The sequence below is a fragment of the Crotalus tigris genome, unplaced genomic scaffold (assembly GCF_016545835.1).
Source record: "Crotalus tigris isolate CLP2741 ecotype Arizona unplaced genomic scaffold, ASM1654583v1 scf7180000018299.754606, whole genome shotgun sequence".
In the NCBI taxonomy this organism is placed as follows: domain Eukaryota; kingdom Metazoa; phylum Chordata; class Lepidosauria; order Squamata; family Viperidae; genus Crotalus; species Crotalus tigris.
Window position 1 is genome coordinate 540,814 of NW_024096930.1, and position 24,456 is coordinate 565,269.

A 24,456-nucleotide genomic window follows, 5' to 3' on the forward strand; every position below is an offset into this window, starting at 1 on the left:
AAATGGATTTTGATAAGAACACCAATTTTTGTCATACAAGTAGTGTCTTCTATGGCCACAGCCAAACTGATGTCTCCTACAGTCTAGGGAAGAGTAGATCTATGGTATGAAAAGGAAGGAATATTTTGAACAGGAAGGACTTGACTCAATCTTAGGCCAGCAACCTCCCCTTTCACATAAGACAGAGTTATGCATGGTGGAGTTATCTAGCTCAGGTTGCCTTGGCAAAGCCTCTTATTGAGATGTTAATTCTAAGGGAAAGTCTGAATAGACAGCTCTTTCCCTGGGTTTCTTATTCCTGCTGCACTGACACAGCTGTTTCCTTTCCAACTGCTCCAGCAATGATGGCAGGAAGATTAACCACCCGCTCACATGGGCAACATGATAAAAATGTCATCGATCCACGGGTTTACACACATTTTCTAATGTGCCCAATGAGATAGGATAACCTTTATTGTCATTTTTTACTGTGAGCACACTGGCTCACATTAAAAATGAAATTCTGTTGCCTGCTCTCAAAAGAAAGTATATTATTCACCCATACACATACATAACCCACATATACACATGCTATACACACACACACACACAAATAAATAAATAAATATACACACACAAACATGTTTTCTGAGGTCTTTGCGGGTGTTTGTATGTAGGTCTTTGGTTATTTGGGTTTTCTCCCACGTAAAATTGGAAGTGTCTTGGCGAAGCACGAAGCTGAAAACACCAGCCTGAAGATGACGAATGGGACTTCGTCGAAACGTCGCCAAGACACTTTCAATTTTACGTGGGAGAAAACCCGAATAACCAAAGACCTACATATATATCACCATTTTTGCGCTCTGGTCATGGGGTGAGTTACTGGTCTGCCCGACCCAATTGGCCGTATTGTTTTTAGCTGTCCCGCATCAGTCCGTGTGTTCATTTCCTCCTTTATTTATTTATTTATTTATTTATTTATTTATTTATTTATTTATGAGACTTATATACCGCTTTAAGTGCAAGCACTCTCTAAGCGGTGTACACCAGTAAGCAATGTATATATATATATTTACATTGCCCCCAACAATCTGGGTCCTCATTTTACCCACCCCGGAAGGATGGAAGGCTGAGTCAACCTTGAGCCGTTGAGATTTGAACCGCTGACCTGCTGAACATAGTCAGCTAAAGTGGCCTGCAGTACTGCACTCTAACTGCTGTGCCACCTCGGCTTATGGTTGCTCTCCTTGTCTGCCTGGTTCATGTCTGTGTGCCTGTTGCTGTGGGTTGGTTCCCTAACACCTCCTGTCCTATGGCCACCCCTCCTTTTAGCTGTGCCCTTGTTTCCCCCCCCCCTTAGTTCTTGCACAGGATGCACTGGGGATTCCTTCCCTTCGGCAGCTGTAGTTCTTTGTCACATAGGCCAGCCGTTCTGATCCTGCACAGCCGGCGCTCGTTGCCTTCGTTGCAAGTTGTTACGTTGTTCCTCCCACTCCCTTAATGCCTGATAAGCAGGCAGTAGGTCTATGTGGTGATTGATTGAGTGTCCGTCGGATAGCCTTAAGTAGTCAGCCGCCCTTGGAGGTATCCTGGGCAATGGTCTCCGCCCCCGCAAGGTTGAACGTATGGTTGCAGCTGGCCATATGTGCCCATACTTGTGAACATTGTTCCAGCCGTCTGATGTCCAGCTCATGCTTGTGAATCCTGGTCCAGAGCCGTTTGGTCGTAACTGCAGTGGCAATTCTTGCATTTTATTCTATATACCACTGAGGATCTTTCTTCATTGGGGAGAGGCTCTTTGGGGTGCATTATCTTAGCACGCAGGGCTTGGTCTGGTTTATGGGCAATGCTAATATTATATGGGGCTAACATCTGCGTCGTTGCCTCCGACATTCCGTTGATATATGGCAATGTTGTCCATGCCATAGGCGTGCCTATGTGTTGGCTCCCGTGAGGCTCATACGGTCTGTACTTCTTAATAAATTCCACTGGATAGCATTCCGCCTGCAGATACGATACAGGTGATTCTTCTCCTCAGCTTTTGCTCTGTCAGTATTGCAGTGAGTATTGATCTGCTTAAACAGTGTCCTAATGCAGCCAATTTTGTGTGACACCGGATGGTTGCTCCTATAATGCAAAACCCTATCAGTGTGTGTTGGCTTGAGCAGAGCGCAAAAACGGCCGGCTTTATAAGCAAGCTCCCAAAACACCGGCATTTTACTCTGACAATGTTGGCAGTTAGCCGATGAAAGCTAAGTGTATTAAAACAGTTTTGTTTGTATTTTATCCTGGTGTATATATATTTGGTACATAACTTTTATATATCAATATTTTGACTGGCAAAACCAATCCTAATCAATCTGCAAGTTAGTTTGAAATCAACATGAAAGGGCTTGTAATATAATAACCCCTCCATCTTTTTTATAACATTGAGCCTATGGAACTTTTAAAACAATATCTCAATAGCTACGTGTGACTTTCAGTTTGTTGTATAAAAACATATAGATCATTCTTCTGTTAGGAATTGCTGGAATTAAAAAAAAAAACCTACAACTGCGCACATTTATTGAAGTTGAAAGAATTGGTAAAAGCGCAATCCTCATTTTGGAAGCTAGCAAAACTAGAGTAACATCTCCCCTGGCAACAGGATGATACAATCTCTGTATGTAAGATTTCAGGCACACATTGATAATTCTAGCTCCTGCTATGATCCTGCCACATAACAGAGCAATTTGGCTAGTATTTACCACAGGAGTAGAAAACAAATTGAAGCACATTTTGTGGGTGTTCCTTCCACTCACTGACAGCTGTAATACAGCCATTTGGAAATTACTTGCAAATGCTTTTTTGTGCACATTTTGAAAATCAAACCGTAAAGACTGCCAAGAGAAGAAGTATATGTTTGTTGAATTTAATCTCATTTCTGTCCTTCCCTACTATCCAGGATAAAGAACTAGAAATAAATTTATATTCTTATACAACAAGCACTTTTGTGTTGTGGCCTTCTAATTTTCAATTTTGAGCAGTGCCGCTTTATAAAATTACAAATATTAACAAATATTAGCCCTTGTAAGTGGGTTGATAGCAGCTATCTATACAATAACATATTTGAAGCAGTGGTTTCTAAGATTAATGGTACAGATTATTCAGAAACCATGATTTTAGAGCTTTTACAATAGAAAGGCACACCTCATCATAAAGTTGGAAAAGGTTTAAGAGTTTATGTTTTGAGCAGTTAAGGGCTAAACTCTCAGACACCACGTTAACTTTATAGGCAGCATATTCTGCAAATAAAACTGAAAATTTGGGGTATGGCTACGTCTGCCCCAAATGTCCTGCTATGCAGGAACTGCTCCTATGAGGGATAAGTGGAGAATGCCAAGAGTATATGCCCATAGTATCTTTCCTAGTAGGGCACATAGAGCCCAGATAAATCAAATTGACTATATTATTGGTAAAAGACAGTGGAACAGATCAGTTATAAATGTGAAGTTGTACTCTCTCACAGAGGTAAAGCAGCCCCCTCAACCTAATACCCTCTAGATGTGCTTGGGCATGACTCCATACAGGTAACGGGGGGGCCAGAATTTCTGTTGCTAAGGAAGGCAGTTTTTAAGTTGCCTTGAATGGCCATGTGTGAGTAGGTGGCAATATGGATTTTCTAAATAAAATAAAATAAATTTTACAAGTGTTTTTGCATGGTTAAGTGAATCACTGTGGCTGTTATATAATTCACACAAGCAAGTCCAGTTCCTACGTTGGTTTTGCTTGTCAGACGTTGGCTGGGAAGGTTGAAAAGCATGTGATCCCAGGAGACGGCAAACATTGTAAATACATGCCCATTGCCAAGTGCCTGAATTTTGATCACATGATGTGAAGATGCTGACATGGTCCTAAGTGCCAGGACTGGTTGTAAGTGCCGTTGTAACTTCAAACTGTTGTTAAACAAATGGTTGTAAGTTAAGGATTATCTGTAACACCCATCCAGCAAGACTTCCTCAGAATTATGGAAATTAAAGTCCCAATTTACATCCACATTGGAGTAAAATATGAATTCTAAAACTTCAGTGTGAAAATTGATACATGAAAAAGAGGAGAAAACATTCAACAATATTTTTAACCCAGAGCTTCTCTCAGTTGAGAAATGCTCCCCCCCAAAAGGAACTACTTTGATCAATTATGAAACATTCATTGTAATTATGAATATTCCAAATAAGTTTTATTTAAAATGTACTGTCAATTGTTACTTGCTATTTACAAATATGGAATTAATTTTAAAATGAAATATGAAAACATTTGGCAAAACAAAGAGTCTGACAGGGATTAGAGCCTTCATACATGTTTTGGGTAATTTTATTAACATTAATATGCTAGAAACAGCTGTTTAACTTGATGTTTTACAAATGGAATACAGTGATAATATTCGTAATGTAATAATGTACATTTTATACATATTATAGTATGCTCTTTTGGGATAAGTAAAAGTATGCAAAGTGCAAAAAACAAGTAAGAAATAGCAATTAAAGGAAATTATGCATAGGATTAGAAAAAAAGAAATATTGCTAAATGTCATTTATATCAATACCAGTCACTATATCTCTCCATATTTTATCAATCTGTATTTTCTTCTTGATCCATTCATTCTTTTTTTGGAACTTTGATCATTCTTCCTATATGACCAAGCTGTCTCAATATATTTCTTACATACTGATCACTCATGTTAGTATTCAATCCACAATAATTCATTATCATTCATTCCAGGCTTGTCTCTTTTTGTTGTTGTGTTTCTTATGTGCTCTATTCCACTGCATACAATTTACTTTTATGTTTCTTCTAACATACCCAATTCTCATTTCCATATAAGAAAACAGGCAGAGAAATACTCCTAAACCCAGCCAATTTTATTTTCTGACAAACATTCCATCCATCTTTATTAGATAGTTTATCATGGTACACAATTCATCAACTTCTTTTAATCTTTTTGCCATAAGCCATTTTTCTTATATATATTACCTGATGAGAAACAAAAATCTGCATTCCCCTGCCCAGCATAAAGCCTTACTAAAGTTCACAATTTTTCTCCTTTTTCATTTGTACCTTACAATCATTCCATTGTTTGCCATGTACCTATAGTTCCCATACATAAATATCGCTTTCAGCATTTTTCACTTCTGTTTCATTTCAAATTGTCATTGCTTTTTATTCTATTCATTCTGCTTTTTATTCTATTCATTCTTTAGCTATTTTTCATCTACCTCCAAAACAATTATTTCCATCAACATTTCTTTGCATTCTTCTGTGTCTATTGACTATTCCTTCCTCTCTCTTATATTCTTTGCAACTCTTTCTCTATAGAAAAACTTCCTCTCATCTGCATTTTTTGCATTCATTTTCAATTTTTAATTCATTCGCATGTGCACTGACATAAGCTCTTAAACTATGTATTCAAAACAAATAAATTGTCTTTTTAAGTACATCCTCATCAGTTATCATTCTCATTCATTCTTGGATATCTGAATGGTCCAAATGATCCGATTGCTTTTTCTGTACTCTCTCATCTTGTTCCCAGCATCCATGCCAATTACAAAATAAATTTTCCCTGGAATTTATTTATTGAGAGTGTTGTGCAACTTTTTCCAGAACTTATCTCTGATTCTTCCAGATGTCACATGTAATGTGATCTTTTGTATATCTAATGGAATGATTTTAACAGTTACAACATACTGGCTTGAATTCAACCGTGTCTACTGATCTACATGATTGATAAATGTCCTTACAGTACCTTTTTTTCCTCCTGTCCACTTCCTAGAGACCCACCAATGTGATCCTAAAAATGGGGGCAATATAGTCCTGATTTGGGAGTGGGTATAAAAGAGCTACACAGGAAAGACAGGGAAAGGAACTTCCATCTTGTGAGCTGAAGTATATGTCATTCATTTGCTTTACTTTGTTGAAGCATGTCTACAAATAAAGGGTTGTGCTAACAAAAGAGCCAATGCAGTTGGCATCAACAGAATTATGGGGTCAAGTTCACAGGAAATGATAACACTGCTCTATGTCATACTGGTGAATACACTGTCCAGTTCTAGTCACCACAATACAAAAAAGAAAAAAATGTTGAAGGATTAGAAAGAGTTCAAAGAAGAATAGCAGAGATGGTAAGGGACTTGGAGACCAAATTCTACAAAGAATAGGTAATGGAACTGGATACATTTAGCCTAAAGAAGAGAAAGTTAAGGGGAAATATGATAGCAGTCTTCCATGTATGATGGTATAGCATCACATAAAGCAGGGCTTTTCAACCTTTTCACCGATTGTACCACTTTTAGAATATGGCAATATTTGAGTACCACCTAGCAAGGTGTCAAAAACTTGATGACCAAAGGGAAAAAAAAAAACTGTTCAAAGTTGCAATTGCACTGAATTGACTTATGACCATTTTTCACACTTATGACCATTGCAGCATGCCCAGGGTCATGTGATTTATATTTGGATGCTTGGCAACTGATTCATATTTATGATGGTCACAGTGTCCCAGGGTCATGTGATCCCCTTCTGCAACCTTTTGACAAGCAAAGTCAATGGCAGGGCTGCTGGCGGCCAATGCTAAGGCGGGATTTCCTTCCCCCCCTCCCTCCTTCCCTGCCTCCCTCTTTCTCATTCCCATCTCCTTCTGAAGGAAGAATTTGAACCCCCCCCCATATTTTCCCTCTTCCATATATTCATCAAACAAGGAAAAGCCTCCAGAGACGGAAAAGACAAGGTGAGGAAACTAGCTTAAAAAGGCGCATTCCCCTTTAAGAATTAGCAACTGGCTAGAAAGGAAAGTTAAGGAGCCAGCAGCCAGCACTTAAGGAAGAAAAAAAAATGTAGTAAGTTCTGGCTGCTGGCTAAGACAGCCTCCCCAAATGGTTCCATTCATAACTAAGGGAATGCTACAGGCAAAATCCATTCAGGAGAAAAATACTTCAAAATCCCTTGCAGCAAAACTTACAGCTAACAATAGCAGTGCAACAGAAGCTAACACGAGGCATCAGCCATCAGTCAAATGGAAATTGCCAAACCCTCCTTAAGATGTTAAGAACACAAAGCCCACATTGCACAAATCCCAGAACTTCAAAGTCACAAAAGCACATAAGAATCCTTCCACTCTCCATCTCCCTCCCTCCCTCCCTCCCTGCCTCACCTCCAGCCGATGCTGCCTTTAATTGCTGCCTTTCTTCATTCCTGTGGAGGGCGACCTCCCCCACTGCGTTTCTTGCCTATTTGTTGCTGCCAGCACGGATGGCTGCCACAGAAGTTGTAGATCAGCTCATGGCCGGCCTGTTTGATCTCCTCTCCTCTTCCCCCACCCTTCTCCTTCTTTCCCTTCGGTGCAGCTAGAGCTGACTCTGCCTCCTCCCAAGACTGCGTCTTTTTCTCTCTCTCTTTCTCCTGCCCAACTGCCTCCTTTTATAGCCTCTCCTGTCTCCGCCCCCTTCTTTCTCTTCCGGGTGAGCCCGAAGTGAGCCTGGGGCCTTTGCCTCGCCCCAGCCACTCTGCAGCTTCGGAGGACTCTCTCACAGTAAGTCCTGTGCTGCGCTGGCTCATTCCCTCCCCCACTACACTTGGTTGGGCAGGGCTGAGTACCACCTGCCACATGCTAATGTACCACAGGTGGTACGTGTACCACCGGTTGAAAAGACCTGGCATAGAGGATGGATTTATTCTCCATAGCACCCAAGGATAAAACATGAACCAATCAAAGGATGCTCTGCAGGGAGAGTTGAAATAAGGATGAGTTTCCTGGCTGTGAGAACTATTAAAGCTTCATAAGTCATGGATGCTTTCCAGAAAAGATTGGATGATTATTTGCCCAGGATGGTATGAGAATACCTGCAATGGACAGGGTGCTGGACTAGAAGATTTCCCAGGACCCTTACAATCCTATGATTCTATGATTTTTTAATTCAAAATTGAGGTATATGTATATAATCTGTAGAATATTTGTTCAATGATTTCAATTTTGAAGAATGCAAAAGTTTATTTAAATTTGTTTAATGCAGAACTAAAATTTGATAACCTTTTACATTCATAAGACAGAATTTAACCTACTTTTGGGTTAATAGCGAAAGCACAGTTAGCATATTGTTTAGATATGATGAAAACTTCTCTTTAACAGAGGGCACATGGAGAAATGATGACCAAGAAGACAAAAGGGAAGGCAGTAGATGTAAGTCTTTAAAGCAGAGACCACCTAACAAGATAACTCTGAAATGCTTCTAATTTCAGTAAGGCTGCAACTTGCACCTCCCTCTCATTGTAAACAACTAATCCCAGCAGAAAACAACAGAGAGTAAAATGTATACTCATTCTGCAGCATTCCAGACCCTGCTTTATCTTTTATTTATTTTTCTAAGAGGTCAGAGATTGGGGGGTGGGCGGGTGGGAGGAAGCCAAAGACACAGGCCATCTCTTGTGTGGCCTTAAAGGAAGCTGTTTTAAAGGCAACGTCCAAGAACACACAATCTGGAGTTTTTATAGCAGAGCAATTCCAGGCTGCATTCTCTCCTCCCCGCCACTCTTTTGTGGTAAAGCTACACAGCTTTAAACCAAAGGACAGGGTGGTCGATTGCTTCGGAAAGAAATGTAAAGAGTTGGGAAATAATTCCTTTTCCTGTTGAAACTATAAATAAGAAAAGCTGATTTACACAGTGCCAGGACTGCTGACTTTCAGAGCTTGCTATCTATCTATAAATCAAGTGTGTTGAGCAAAGTTAACAGGGGAGGGGCCTCTTTTGCCTAAAATACTGAGAGTATCAAAAAAAAAAAAAAAAACCCTGTGGCTTTGCATTCTCTTTAGTCCAAGAAAACAGAAATGGACAAACACCTAGGAAGAGTCAGAATAATCAGGGAGGCTGAAATATGCACTGTTCGCAAACAAGAAACAGATTGCAGCAATGCAAAGACAGCACATAGTTAGAGGCTATATACCAATTATTTAAGACTCACTGATTCACAGCCCTAGATGGGTGATCAATCCTTGCCATATAGTCAGTCTGCAGATATCAAGAGGTAGAATACATCTGCTATTCTACCTGGGCATTTAAATGCCAATCTCGGATATCAACCAACTCTAAGCTGCACTTTGCAGGGAGCATATTCTGGTCCACTTACTTACTGTTGGCTATATGGTAAAGCATTTGCCTGGGAAAGGCAAAGAGAAGTGGGGTTGACTGATCTGTAAAACTGAATCTTCCTAGTTGAACATTCTATGTGAAACTGTTGTCTTTTCTATGTTTGGGATCTGAGACAGCTTGGAGATCTCATAGATTTTTGGTTGACCTGTCCTAGAGCTGTCACTATTATCTTCTGTTTTTCTGACATTATCGCTGTTTACTCTGGAAAAGAATTAACACTTCTGCACTGTTACTCTCTCTAAAACATATTATGCAAAATAAGGAACTGTTTTGAAGCCATGAGAGGGGTAATAAATAGAAATGACTCAATTTTTCATGCTGGAATTTAGTATTTTGGTAGGATAACAGGGAGACATGGTATCATAAAAAGCAACACATTTCACTCAGTGGGCATTTCCATTAGGTCACAGGGCACTGTGCCATGGTTCTGGGTGGTCTGCTTACTTGGGTGTTCCATAATGGCGAAGGACACTTAAGGTGTCAGTGAGCGACATTGTCTATTAGTATAATGCAGTGCAGAACTCATCCTGGAGCTCCAGAAGCATAGCTGTCCAGGCCCAATGCCAAAGCAAGCATCTTGCTGGCTGTTTTTTGTTGGTCTCTGGCAAGAGCTATTGGATTTAAATACAAATCTTACAAGGATAATATTTTCTGTATTTGGGCCCTTTTTAAATAGCAACCAACTTCCACAAAGATTATGGAACACACCTCCATATTCATGCGATGCCATATCTGTTTTCAGAGTGGCTAATATGAGATCTGTAAGGATAAAAGTAGTATCTTTGTTTGAGTTTCCTCTAATTCTTCCACTTTATATTAATTCTGAAACACATTGCTTAGTGCAGATTGCCTACATTATGGGAATCTGTCCTTTTATGGGATCTAGTGCTCATGGTCCTGCACACTGGGATAAATGTGGCATGCATAGCTAATATGAGAGGCACTCAGCAAGTCCCGTGAAAGGAAGATACCATCCCAAGAGTATAATATAATGTATTTGATCATCTCCACATGAGTGTCACATTATTTGCAGCTTTGCAAACTATGAAGTTGGAAGCAAGCCTCTTTTCTCCTGAGGGAATGTCCTGTAAAATCTGTATTATGGCGGTACAGTATATAAATACCACCTTGGAACAAGTTTGCTCTAATGCATGCATTATATAAGATGGACAGTGAGTGAAAAGTTTTGTGCTGTAGTTTATGAATCCCAAACCCTCCATGGGATTAATTAGAATTTGTTCAGCTTGTCCCTAGCTCTGTACATCAGGCACTATTAAGAAAACCACCTAATTACTTCATGATTAATTTTCAACTAGTTCTATTACTTTCTTTTTAACTTCTCTTTTACTTGGCCATATTCTCACAAAAAATAGCATTAAATTGGAGACATGTGGTAGGTGGCAGCAGGGTTTAACTAAACACACATGCTCTCCCTCATTCATAATCTTGCTGTAAGAACAAAACTATACCATTTGCTAAGGCAAATTCACCTGGCTTATGCATGAGCTGCAAAACAGCAGCTCTTGTTTAAGGGCCCAGATTTAACAGGTTCAGCAATACGTTCTTTAAATTTTTATTCCACATATCTATACTATTTGTGTTTCAAATGGCTTACAAATTATAAGACAGCAACAGTGTGCTAAAACAATTCACTTGTATCTGACGTTCATCAAAAAGCAGCAGGGACACCAAATGAACTGTTCCTAAATGACTATAAAAGATCTGGCAAGTCAGCTCAGTTAAGTTGCATATAAATCTTGTAGTTATTCTTCTTCATTTCTTTCAAAATCCACAATTATTATCCAGGATTGCCATCCAACCTTGGGTGAATGTTTCTCACCTCACTAATCACTTGGATATTCAACAGCAGTCCTCCCAAGGTGGAAGGTGATGTGACAGCTCTAGTCCAAACCTAACTTAAGGCTGGAAAATAACAGATATCATCAACATTTTAGCCATTGTCTATCCACTGCAGGATGAAGGCCTCTTCCGCATGTTTCCAGCTTATACGGTCCTAAGCTTTCTTTTGACAATTGGGCCCACAATACTTGCTGATGTTGTTGATCCATCTTGTTTTAGTCTCTTTCGTGGACGCTTTTTATCAAGTGGGATCCATTCTACGACTGCCTTGGCTCACCTGCCATCAGTTCTTCTTGCTATGTGACCAGCCCATTTTCATTTCAATTCATTTACTCTCTTGATGGCATCGTATACTTTCGTTTGTTCTCTAATCCATGTGCAGGTCTTTCTATCTTGTCTTGTAATATCAAGCATGTATCTTTTCATGGTTCTTTGCGTCACTCGTAGCTTTTGTAACTGATATATATGATACTATTAGACACAAATGACAGTTGACAACAGGTTGGTCACTTCTGTTAGGATTCCCACTCTTTCACTGGAAGAGTTGACCTATGGATTATTATATTAGGATCCTCTGATACAGGTATCAAAGTGTCTATTGATATTAGTCTTCCATCTCCACACCTATTCACAAAAACCTTGCACAAATCTTAGTAGTGGATCTAAATGAGTCCAATTGAGAACCTTTCTTTGAATTCTGTTTTAACATAGACCAGGGCTTAAAGCCATTTGAGACTTCTCTGTCTTTAAACATGTTTATTTAATATATTCCAATATTACTTCCCATGAAATAATTTCAAAGCTCTTTATAAAACTCTTGAATTGTTCAAGACAATATGGCAATGGCAATTGCATAATTCCCAATCAATATGGCTTTCCAATATATCTGAATGACACGTTGAAAGTTTGTCTCAATTATAAAACGTGTCCTCTTATAATAGAGTAACAGCTTCTAGTCCAGTGTATATTATATCGTGTGTGTGTGTGTGTGTGTGTGTGTGTGTGTGTGTGTGTGTGTGTGTGTGTCTGTATCTTTGAGACATTCTACATACCATAAATTGGAGTTCAATATGGATTCTCTGGGCTAGAGAGAAAATTATATTAGAGAGATTACCATATTACCATTAAAGTTAGATCAGAAAGCATTTTGTTGATTTTATCTATTTTCATGTTTAACACAATGGACTATTCACACAGATACAGATGCAACATTTTCTGTGCAACTTAACAAGTTTAAATTCATGGCTTCTGGGAACAAAACTGAGTATATACTCAAAATAAAGAAGAGTAGCAATCTTGCCAAACATGTTTCTATTACAAATGACATCAGTTTTACTCTGACAACCACTGCTACTTTAAGCTTGTCATCCAGCCAGCTAACTTCCCAGATGTGCTATGCAAGCTATTAGATTCATCAAGCCAACTCACTGCTGTGAAAAATGGATTGACACTTCTAGTGAAAAGCTGTGTATTTCTACTCATAATATAGTAGCAAACTGAATACATTAAAGTGAAGATTTTAAAAAGATAATATTATAAATAGAGCACCTTGGCAAATAGTAACACAATCTCTTTTCAAGGAGTTCTCACCATATGATTAATACATCAGATACTCCTTAAAATGCATACTGATAATCTGTCAATTAAGAATCCTGGAGGTGTTTTCCCTATATTCATTTACTTGTCAAAAACTGGTAAAATATTGATGTTTGAGTTTTTTTTTAACTCAAACAAAACATAAAATTGGGGACTACCTTACAAGAAAATTACCACTTGAGGTAGGCTATTATTTATAAAATATATAATAGCTATAATTTATTACTTAAGTTCAACAAACTTGGGATAATATTTCACAACCAAAACCACATTGTCTTGACTTAAGTGTATTAATATCTTTATTCTTTCCCCATCTCACTTTGGAAGGAAAAATATATACTCAAGGCACTAATTCAGAGATTACATATATTTTCCATGGGAATCAGTATACATATATTGAATCTCACTTATTCAGGTAGATTATTAAGTAGAATTCATCACAGGAAACTGCCATTATGCTGTCACAGCAATTGTTATGGAGAAAATTAGAAAAGGAACAAGAAATGTGCTCTTTATGGTATTTTCAGTGGTAATGCTACTGGAGGGAGAAAGGGAAAAATATTTGGGTTTTTAAAGCAGTTATTCAAAATTAATATACAACCTGTTAGAGCAGTGGTTCTCAACCTGTGGGTTGGGACTCCATTTGGGGTCGAATGACCATTTCACGGGGTCGCCAAACAACGCAGTCCACCATTTTTTTCCCCTTTTCCTTAGCTGTGCTACTCCTTTATTCTGTTGGCTTTTGAAAGCCAATAGAATAGACTCTCTTGAATAGAGTCTAATTCTATTGGCTTTCAAAAGCTAATAGGAATTGTCCAGGCTGTCTCTGCCCTGCTGAGCCCGCCAAAAGTCCCATTCTGGAAACGGTGCTGCACCAGTTGAGTAGTCCTCGACTTACGACCGGTTGAGTAGTCCTCAATTTACGACCGGTTGGGGGTCGCGTATTAAAAAGGTTGAGAACCACTGTGTTAGAGGCATAACATTTCTATGTCTTTTATTCAAAAAAAACTTGCCAAAAATTGATGGTGTATTTCAGCAGCACAATCTGGGGGAGCATTGAAGATCACAAAAGCAGGCCAAGTACATGCTGCCCACCCACCTATGGATTAGAGCAGAGGTCCCCAACCTTTGGGGCACTAGGGACCGGTTCTGTGGAAAGTTTTTTTTGCGGACCAGAGGGGGCGTGGTTTTGCATACTGCCTCCATCCTGTGGATGGGGCTTTGCTTGTTTGCACAGACCGGTTTCTGGATGCTGCGGACTGCTGCCGGTCCGCAGACCAGGGATTGGAGACCCCTGGATTAGAGAGCAAGGAAAGCATATACCTGGTTATATAGTAGTCTTTCCTTATACCAGGATGAAACAAAGTCTAGTAAGTGACATAAATAAATGAATCCAATGTAGCATGGTGGTTAAGGTGTATCCCCAGGAATGGGGATACCAAAATTCAAGTCTACCAAACCCCTGAAACCTATAGGATGGCTTTGGGCCAGTCACTCTCTTTTAGACCAATCTATCACACATGGTTATTATTGTGAGGAAAATGGGAGGAGGGATGCTAGGCCCATTGCTCTGAACGCCTAAGAAAGGGTAAGATATAAATTGAATGAATGAATGAGCTGAAAGGGAGGACTATTTTTAAAATTAAGAATATTAGAAAAAAACATTTTATTAGTGAAGAGGAAAAAGAACCATCTATATGTACTAAAGTCAACTTGAGTGCAGAAATTTTGGTTATAAAAAAGCATCCGCTTCCTTAAAAAGTCAAAGAGGGACAACTTCCAGGATGGCTATTTGATGTAATTGATACTCCTTAATTTGTTACATATGACCCAAGAGGGAGCAGAAATGAGCCAAATATAGACAGGAGATATATAGTCAGAATTCTCCCTTCAGTGCTAGATGCCATCACTCACTGCACTCTAAGCAGCCTGAGAACAGAAATTATAACCCTGTTCTTGCCAAACTATTACTAAAATAATGAAACCAAGACTCATTTTCTGCTAGATTGAAGGAATCCAGAAATCACTGTGCAGCATGAATAGAGGCACCTAGATGACCATCAAAAGGCCCGTGCAGCTTGGTTAATACAATTATTTCTTCCAACTATACATTTTGATGTGGCCATTTCTCATTGATCCTTGAGAATTTTGTCATAGTAACAAAAGTTAAAAGCAAAAAATAATAAACATAATTACAAAATGTAAAATCTAAAACTAAAACATAAAGTAGTACAGGAGATCTCTGTAGTCTGCCAAGTAAATATAAGGCAAGGATCTACAAACTCCAATACATTTTCAATCTCAAGACTAAAAAGTTGAGAAAATAAAGAATACTTTATTGCTCTTTATAATGTTCTTTATCTAAATATTAATACCCAATAGGCCATTTTAGGAAAGCTTTAATTAGGCCACTGCCACATGAAAATCTCTCTCACTCTCTCTCTTAGTAGAGACTGTCTAATTCTATTTAGAAAAATAAATTTGTACACTCTTATCTCCTAAATTCTTCACTCTTTCCAAAGAGCTGGTCTTTGGTAAATCTCAACAGAAGTATTATTTATTGTTTTTTACAACAGCAGAGCTGGCCTTGTCTGAAGATGAACTGGAAATTCTCCTTTATCTTTATAGTATGGGGATTTAATTTATAGTACGCTGGTAATTAAATGTGGCAATTAGATATTATATTCACTTATAACCTAGTTTTGTAATTGCAATGTGCTTCAGAAATATAAGCTTTTTGTTCACATTATACAAGCATGTGACTATGAGAATCAACTTCAAGGAGCAATTGTTTTTAATTCATTGTTTAACGTTTTTAATTCATTGATACAAGAAATTGCCTGCAAAGGGAGGTAGAGCTCTTGCACAACAGCCCTCATTTACATAATAATTTAACTTTTTCAACCAATACAAGAAAAGTATGGAACTAAAAGGACAAGCCATTGAGAAAAACCTTGCCAAAATAAGGTTTGTAGGAGCAATTCCTATGTGAAATAACACATATAAAATATGTTAAAATAAATAACTGTAAAGTTAATCAGCATTAATACCAGTATTTTTCCCATCTACGTGATCCATACTGCATACAATTTATTTTTTTCTCCAACATGTCCCTGTCATTAATCTTTTCTTTAAATTAAACATTCACAATACAATACTGTTTCCTCATAGGGCAGTTGCTTTAGCCCTCTGAGTCTTCTGGGTTGCCATGTTTTGACCGTCCACATTTTTTTCAATGATACAATAAAAATTAATCCAAGATAGTTATACCATAGTTTTGGAAAACTATTATAAAACCAGCAACTGCATTATAATACCATAATAGAGAATTTACTTTTTGAACAAGAGTCTCAATAAAGAACCAAACTTTTCCTGGTCAATCAATTGCAATGCTGGCTGTGGAATTCTGGGAGTTGAAGTCCACATGCCTTAAAATTGTCAAGGTTGAGAAACACTGATTTAGCATTTCTTCATTATTTGAAGATACTGAAACTTCTTCAAGCTATTTTACTTTCATGTATTATCTTCTCGCCAATTTATCCAAAATAAAGCTATTCTACTTGTAATTTTCTGTTCTCTGAATCATATTTAAAAAACATGGCATTACTCTTGTTTTTAGCTTCCCATATTATATGCCAATGGCTATCTTTTTGACACTAATTTAATTGACTATGTATATCAGGACATTTTACTATTTCTCAGAGGCACCTGCAGGAATGAAGGCTTTCATCAAATTGATAAAAAAGAGAATTGCACAGTCATGATATAGTACATGTACAAAAGGGGTACAGCTTGCATCACAATGATACAATGTTGCTTTGTACCCTCTTGCGGCCCTCTTGTGGATGCCTCTATCCTCAATCATAATTCTGTTTTCTCTCCTGGAAATAAAGAAGTGGCATTCAGCCAAACAGGGTATGCTTTGGATATTCCATAATTAGTTCATGCTACATGTAGTTCATGTAGTTCATGCTACAATTCTCTATATAAAACCACACACACACACACACAAAATTTTTTAAAGGCCACTTACCCTTCTTCAATTCTGACAGAATTCATGATGATGCAGTTGGTAATTTTAACTTTATCTTTGATCAGACATGAAGTACCAATGACAGAATGCTTTACTGAAGTCTTTTCGCCTATTTGAGAAGATGCACCTACAATGCTGTCAGAGCCAACCTACAGAGGAAGAGAAAGAAACTGAACCACCAAGTATTAAACAATATCTTCTCCTTGAGTTGCTGTTAGCTGTCAATTAACAGACTGTGCAGACCCAAATAAGCTTTAATGAAGCCTCAAGAATCCTTTTCTTTTTTCACAGGAAAAGGGTCTACTTTTTCTGCTGTATATTGGAGAATACATAACACTCTAAATGGATTAGTAAAAAAGAACTGGAGAATTTTTGAAGATGTACCATAGCTACTAAACTGATGTTCTGGTGATTACGTTTTTTTGACTGCACTTTTCAAGAACATAAAAAGAGATAATTCTGTCATCTGGCACTTTCTCTGAAGTTAACTGTTTCCAGTCTACTGGAATAAATAGAATACATTATAAATACATATGACAGTCCATTGCAGGGAGTCAGCAAACTCAGACCTAGACAGATATAAAGGCTATTTTTTTTCTAATTAACAAAAAACAGTGCACTTTAGCAACACCAACCTAGCAGGTCAAGCATACTTAAGTCTTGTTTACTCTCTAGGAGGGTTCTAAGAGAAGCATGATCTACACAAACACACGAACGAGGGGACAGGAATTTTGTTTTGCCAAGTGAGAAAAACTGACCTGACCAAACTGGAAGGGGGTCATTTCACACAGTTCTACCTGCCTTGTGCTCATACCCAGACCCATTCTCTTTCTCAGCAAGTCTGAATGCAATGCATACATCTTTGATGGGCCCTGCGCAATTGCCTCTGCTTTATTCACAAGAGCGTCATCCACATAGCAATAGAAAGTTTGTTAGCATCTGTCCTACTTAGTTTTGCCTAAACGAATGTTTTTGCTTACCTGCTCTAAAACTCAGAATGTTAATCTACTAACTGACATGGGTATAAGATCCTAGCTGTTCTGAAGCTGAAACCACTGCTTCCTACTTCAGAAAACAAGACAAAACAAAACTGGAAACTACACTTATGTGTACATTCATATGTGCAGAGAAAGGGCTAAAATACAAAGGTATGATTGCCTGAGTACAGCTTGAAAGAGCTTTCGTTATAACAATATTTATCAGGAAACAACAACCAGAACCAGGAAAACAAATTGCATAGACCAGGGGTGCCAAACTCAATTTCACTGAGGGCCGCATCAGCATTGCGGTTGCCCTGAGGGGGCCGGGTGGGTGTGGCCAGGTAGGCTGGATGGAGTGGGTGTGGCCTACTGGGTGGGTGCGGCCAGTTCTACATCATTCACATCAAGGGTGCCTATGGGGGCCTGGGTACATCTGAGGGTCTCTGGCAGAAGAGGGTGGGATTGGGGCAAGTGCCAAGGCATGGTCCACTGGGGCAAGTGCCAAGATGGCCACCACAAAATTGTACATTGGCTCCCGGCTGACCTGGGCCAGGGCCAAGGCAGCAGGGGCCATTCCCTCACTGTTTCCAGAATGGCTTTGCAGGCCACATGAAACCACTTCACGGGCCGCATCCAGCCCCCGGGCCTTGTGTTTGACATGTCTGGCGTAGACTGATCCATATTTATTTACTTCTACCTTCCCATTATCCTCTTCTTGCTACTCACCATGCACTTATCAATAATTGATGCAGAACTATGAACCAGAGCTTCTTCAGGACAAAGTGAAGGCAGCATTTTAGGAACCTGAAAGAAAATTTTTGAAATCATACATTAATGGCCCCCAAATACACTCTTCTTTATAATATAAAGATTACCCTCAGTTTACTTAATTAAAATTATTATCTTCAAGTAACTAAAAAGGACGCATGATGATTTTAATTTTTTAAACAGGCAACAATCAATCAGACTTCAGGAGACTATATAGGAAGTTACAGGCTACACAAGCTATTTCATATTTTTAGTCGAAGTTTGAGCATTGCTTGGCCTTCCACACTGAGCAAAAATATTAGAAGAGAAATAAATTGTAAATGAATTTGGACTGATAAACCCATTTAGAAATAAACTGAAATAAATGGAGTCCCTCCACTATTACCTGCAAATAAGCGAGTCACTTACAAAGAAACAATTATTTAAAATTGTTTAGAACACATGACAAAGGGGCTTCATAGGTGAAACATGACAATTAAATGTTCAGGATCAACCAGGGAGGTTTTAAATTATTCCCCCTCTCATGTTTGTAATGAACATCTACTTCTCTGTGATCCCTGCAAGTTGCATCTCATTTGGGGGCTGAGCCTTCGTGCAGCCTCCCTTGAGCAACAGATTGTGCTGTATCCTAAATATGAATTTAACAATAATCTTATTGCAGGATCCAATCTGGGATGATTACTGGGATCAGAGGTTTAGTCTTCTGAGTTTTTGGTTGAGAGAAGTCCCCTGAGGATGGGCTCCAGCACAAGTCCAAAAGCTCGGAAGACTAAACCTCTTGTCCCGGTGACTGACCCAGATTGGATCCTGCAATAAGATTATCTGCTAACAGTCTGTCTCTTGGCAACCACATTAATCAGGCCTTCTCCAGAATGATCTGTCTCCATTATGGAAGTGTATTCATCTTGCTATTGGCCATTTCTTCTTTCTGCCTTTCCCAATATTATAGATTTCACAAAAACTAGGACTTTGCAAAATATATCCAAAATACGGTAATTTGAGCCTGGTTATTTATACATCAACGGAAAAGTCTGGATTGATTTATACCTGTTTTCTATCAATTATAGGGCAGTCTGAATATTTCTCTTTCCCTATCTGAGTAAGCATTTTGCCACTGGAAATCCCACTAGAAGAATTATTTAAAAAGTATATTGCATGTACTGGTGTATATGCTCATTCATCTCTTTTTATTGTTAACTGGCTTAAATTGTTCTTTTAAGGGTAATATGAGATGTGAATTTATGTAAGATCATTTCTGTTTAGAACATAAAATATACATGCTTGAAAGCTTCTCTCTCTCCCCCCTTCCTATCTTTACATATAATAAAAAATATTTAAATATGGGAAGCAACTAGTGAGACAAGCAGTTGCATAACAGAACGGTCAGGGAGCACCAGGGCCAAGGGGAAGTTTAGTTTAACGTGTTTTTGGGGGGTGAAGTAATCTACTTCTTATTCCCAAAAACTACTCCCTCCTGCTGCCACCTGCCCACACAAAGGGAGCAGCAGACTGAAGAGGTCAACTGAAACAAGTGAAATATTTCCTAAGTACAAAAATAAGGGACTAAAGTACTGTTCTCTTCCTGCTGCTAGTTCTAATGCATCAGCAGCTGCTTCATGGGTTATGGACAAAAAATATACATTGTGCTCACACTTCCATATTTGTGCAAACTTCTGTTGTATGACATGGCCGTTGTATGACATGACACTACAATCCGTCCCTTCTCCTTTCCATGTGTAGAAATAATGGGACACTCAGACTACTCTCAAGCTATAAGACATAAAGGAGGCTGCAGAAAAATCATGCTACATATAAACTTCACTGAATGAACTTTCTGAATAAATTCCTGACTTTGATATGCTTTCAATGGAACCCAGTTGCTTAAGCTAGCTCACAAACAGCTAGAATAGATGAATAAATTTTCACATATTAAAAAAGTAAGGGAAGTGTGAAGAAGAAAATAAAATATCCACAAATCAAAAGTTATGGAATATTTGGAATCCACAACAGCTTAAGCAAAACAAAAAGCATAAGACTATTAGAAATTCTCTTTAAAATGTGCAAATTGTCTGAAGGATTAATGTTTTCGTTTAGATAGTTTGCCTTATATTGCCATTCCAGAAAAGATACTATTGAAGAAAATTTGTTGCTGATTACTGAATGTTTTGTACATATATACAGTATATATATATTGGAATTATCACATGGGGGGAATATTTGGAGTACTGACTCCAAATGAATAACATATTTAGACAGACAACTCTAGAGTTTGTTCTTCAATTCACTCTTGCACCTTCTAAGACTGTCAAACTGCACCAATCTTCTTTCCTTCTTTTAAACCCTTGAAATTAAAATATAGCGATTGTGCATTTTTTTTCTTTCTACAAAATGAGATCTTCTATCTACTATTCCTCATTACAGACTCCAAAATAGCTCACCTCTCATATGACAAAATAAGTTTTGAACTGCAAAGATTTCGGCTTTCTTGAAGGATCAATCGCAAGAAAAGTATGTTGCGGTATGGAAAAAATGGATAGATTTTATACAACATAAGTTGGATATAAAAAATATTATTTAGTTTTTTAATAATTTATACTTTTTCTCTTCCTCTATTCTTTTCCTTGTTAAACATTTATTTTTTGTTTTTTTATATATATATACTATTGTTAATTATTTTATAATTTTTTTAATTAATGTATTTAGATTTTTAACTAATGCTAGACTCATTTATGGTTTATATTTTTTTTCTTAAGATTTTTTGGTTAAATTTTAATTAAGCCTATATTCAGCTCTGGGAAGATCGGGGGTGGGAATGGGAGGGTTGGGAAGGTGGGGGGGAAGATTGTTTTGTTTTTGTTTTTGTAAAATTTTAAAAATTTAATAAAAATTATCTTTGAAAAAAAAATAAGTTTTGAACTATTATTAATGTGCCCTAACGTCAGTTCATACAAACATGCCATCAGAGTGTGATCACTCCTAGAAAATGGCTTAACTTTTATAACAGACTTGATAAGGGATAAATCCAGAAAATATATACATGCTATTGATGAATAATTAAAGGCTTTTATGACTCTGATTCAGTCTACTGTGGATGAGGTTTCACTCCTCCTGAACGACCAAGTCCACAATTTGGAAATACTCTTCAGCTGTTACTGTTTTTATAGATGACAGTTATAGTGATGAGTGTCCTTGTAAGCACAATTAGTGTACCAACTACAACTGTCCCTCAGCAATCAGATCTGATAATTATCTATGCCTGCGTTATCCTTGAAAAGTGTCCCCAAGGTACAAGGTTATAGGCACCAAGTCTCCAGAAGCTATGTGGGCAACTGGGGCAGGGATCCCTTGATCTTTAAATAAATCAAGGCCTGGACTTTTTTAGGTGAGGCTTCTTCATTATGGGTTTGTCTGACCATGAAGCACTGCAGGAGAGGCCCTTGTGAAGATGTCTCCAATGTCAGAGGTTTATTTATTTGACATGCAAGAGAGGATCTTCATTTACATTGTTCCCAAGCTTTGGAACATACTATTAATTTGTTGTCACTCTATTTTTAAAAAAAGTTGTAAGTCATTGTGAATGATTTCTGACCAGAAAGATGTGGTGCAAATACTGTAAATATATGAACAAATATACTTGGGTCATTCAGTCATTTCCCCCTTCATAATGCAACCAAGATAAAGATATTTCAATCTAATCCTCCCATTCTATCCCTCTCTTAATTGTCATAATTACACAAGTACCAGTCCTGAGTTAAAAACTGTTTTTTTTTCTATCTTACCTGCCTATTTGCTTCAACATATAGTCCAAGAGTGTTCACTCGGTAACATAGTCCATCTCCCATGATGTGAACATAACAACGAATTTTCCCTCCATGGAATGCCTCTTTTACATCTCCTCTGCAATTGTTCCAACACATTTTGTCTGTACCCAGTTCAAACCAGCTATCACCCATCATAAAGTTATAAATGTCTGTGGAATACAAAAATATAAATCATAAACATTTTAAATGGAATCAAAGTGAGCATTATATATAGCATATTCACATTTCTTTCTATGCACAAGGTGGGTAAAGAGTAGCTGAATTTACTCTTTACAAATGACATTATGTCACACTGCTCAATATTCCAATATTTGCTACTGCCCAGAAGAACAATGGTCCCTGGGATTGCTGGCCTATAGGTAAAATATCAGGGCAATGAAAAAAACAGTGTGGCCTCATCCACTGGCTAGAAAAAGAGCTGCTTCTGGAAGAAATCTCTTGCTAACACCCAAAAGATCCCTGTTTTAACTGAGACCAAAAAAAACAATGAATAGAAGTACCAGCCAAAAGAAAATGCTCTGCTTTTTCCTCCCAGAAATAAGACTAATTTCTGCTTCAATTATAAGAGAATAATGTACTTTTGTAATATATGAACAAGGCCCCATAAGTTCCTATCTCTTATATGGCTGCCAAATGACAGGAGTTTCTTTCTTTAACCAGACCCAAACTCTCTATTTCGGCCAAATTCAGGAACCCAATGTTTGTTTAAACTCATCTGTTAAACAAGCTGAGTGCCTTATTATAACAAATGATAACTTCCCAGTTTGGATATAATACAGAACACTAACTTACATCTGGCATTATCAAACTGATCACCCTCATTATCTTTCCCTTCACCTTTTACTATGTTGTTTCTTATCTTTTTAAACCCTGGTGGCAATCTCGTCCGTGTTTATTTCTATATGGATCAGACTACCAACATTTTACCAGATTTTTAATTGAGACAAGCTGTTTTATTTGTCAAGAAGCAGGCTAAAAAGAGTTTATGAACTGGGAGATGATTGCATTCCCTATTGGAGTCATATTCCCCAAGTGACATTCACTGTCTCCTGCATTTTTTTTTTTTTTTTTGTACTAACCTGTTTTCTGGTCCTTTTTCTTTTGGTCTTGCTCTTTGTAGTTTTGGTTCTGCTGAAACTGTGCAGGAAAGGAAAACTGCTTTCTAACCAAGTATGGGATCAATTCACTTCTGATTGAAGTAAATGTCCTAGGGAAATTAAAACAATAGCACTAAAAGATAAATATATCATTTACAAGTTCCTCAGGAAAAAATGGTTTCTTCCTTATATCTGATGTTCAAATAGCTGTTTGTGCAATCTAGATTCTAAACAAGAGCAGAACATTTCAAGAATAGTCTAAAACATTAGACGATTAAGACTATTAGACTAAGTTTGTAACTAAACTATAATATTGGTCCTCTTTGTATCCCTCCAGACCAGATCTCAAATGGTTTCCCAGCTGCAGTTTGTGTTTGCATCTCAGGTGATTTATTTCTGCCTGAGCTGCAATGTATCTAGCATGGCGAAACCTGTTCTCCCTTTTTATAGCCCTGAAGCTGAGCAGAACTTGTGAGTGGTCCATTTTCTCCTTGCTGGGAATTCTTGCCTCCTCCTGCCTTTCAGCAGCAATAGCATAATATTCACAGTCCATTTAAGGGGAATGGTGGCTTGACACATTCTCAGCTCCCTTTTTGCAGCCAATCAAATGCAATCCAACCAGCCGATTTCACTACAAAATGGAGCTGTCATTGACATTGGCTATTTTGATTATTTATGGATCCTTTTAAATGTTTTTGAACGGCCTAGTAATGCAGGCAAAGGGAGGTTGGTAAAACTGACCAAACTGAAATGTATCAAGCTGTTTAGGTGCTATGTTGTTGGGAGCAACTGTTCCATAGGAGGGAAGCCCGTAAATGCTCATTTATATGTCCTCTCCTATTAAATATCCTGGTGACCCTTAGCAGGAACACTGAATGGGCTGATTATATCTGTCCATCTGATGCATGAGCAGAGCCCTGAAAAATACTGTGGGCATCTGATAAAATGGACTACGATGAGGCATAAAAAACTAGGCATTATAAATTAGTTAAGGTGCCACAACACAGTTCTTGCTGCAAAAGTTATCACTGCAATTTGTTCAACCTGCAAAGTATTTGAAACACATGCTAATATTATTTCCTAGCAGGAAAAAAGCATAAACCTACTTTGAGTCAAGCTCAATACTTGGTGATGTTATTACAC

General features: G+C 38.0%; 1 protein-coding gene across 2 annotated transcripts in view; it reads right to left on the minus strand.

The window, feature by feature from the left end:
• EIF2B3 (eukaryotic translation initiation factor 2B subunit gamma) overlaps positions 1 to 24,456 on the minus strand; it is an 86,210-nt gene that overhangs the window by 10,635 nt on the left and 51,119 nt on the right. For both annotated transcript variants that reach the window (XM_039349621.1, XM_039349620.1), the window contains exons 7-10: positions 23,296 to 23,423; positions 22,175 to 22,365; positions 18,354 to 18,431; positions 16,648 to 16,796 (exon numbers count right to left, since the gene is read on the minus strand). In XM_039349621.1, coding sequence (XP_039205555.1) covers positions 16,648 to 16,796; positions 18,354 to 18,431; positions 22,175 to 22,365; positions 23,296 to 23,423 — 546 coding nt within the window. The remainder of the gene's footprint in view (positions 1 to 16,647; positions 16,797 to 18,353; positions 18,432 to 22,174; positions 22,366 to 23,295; positions 23,424 to 24,456) is intronic.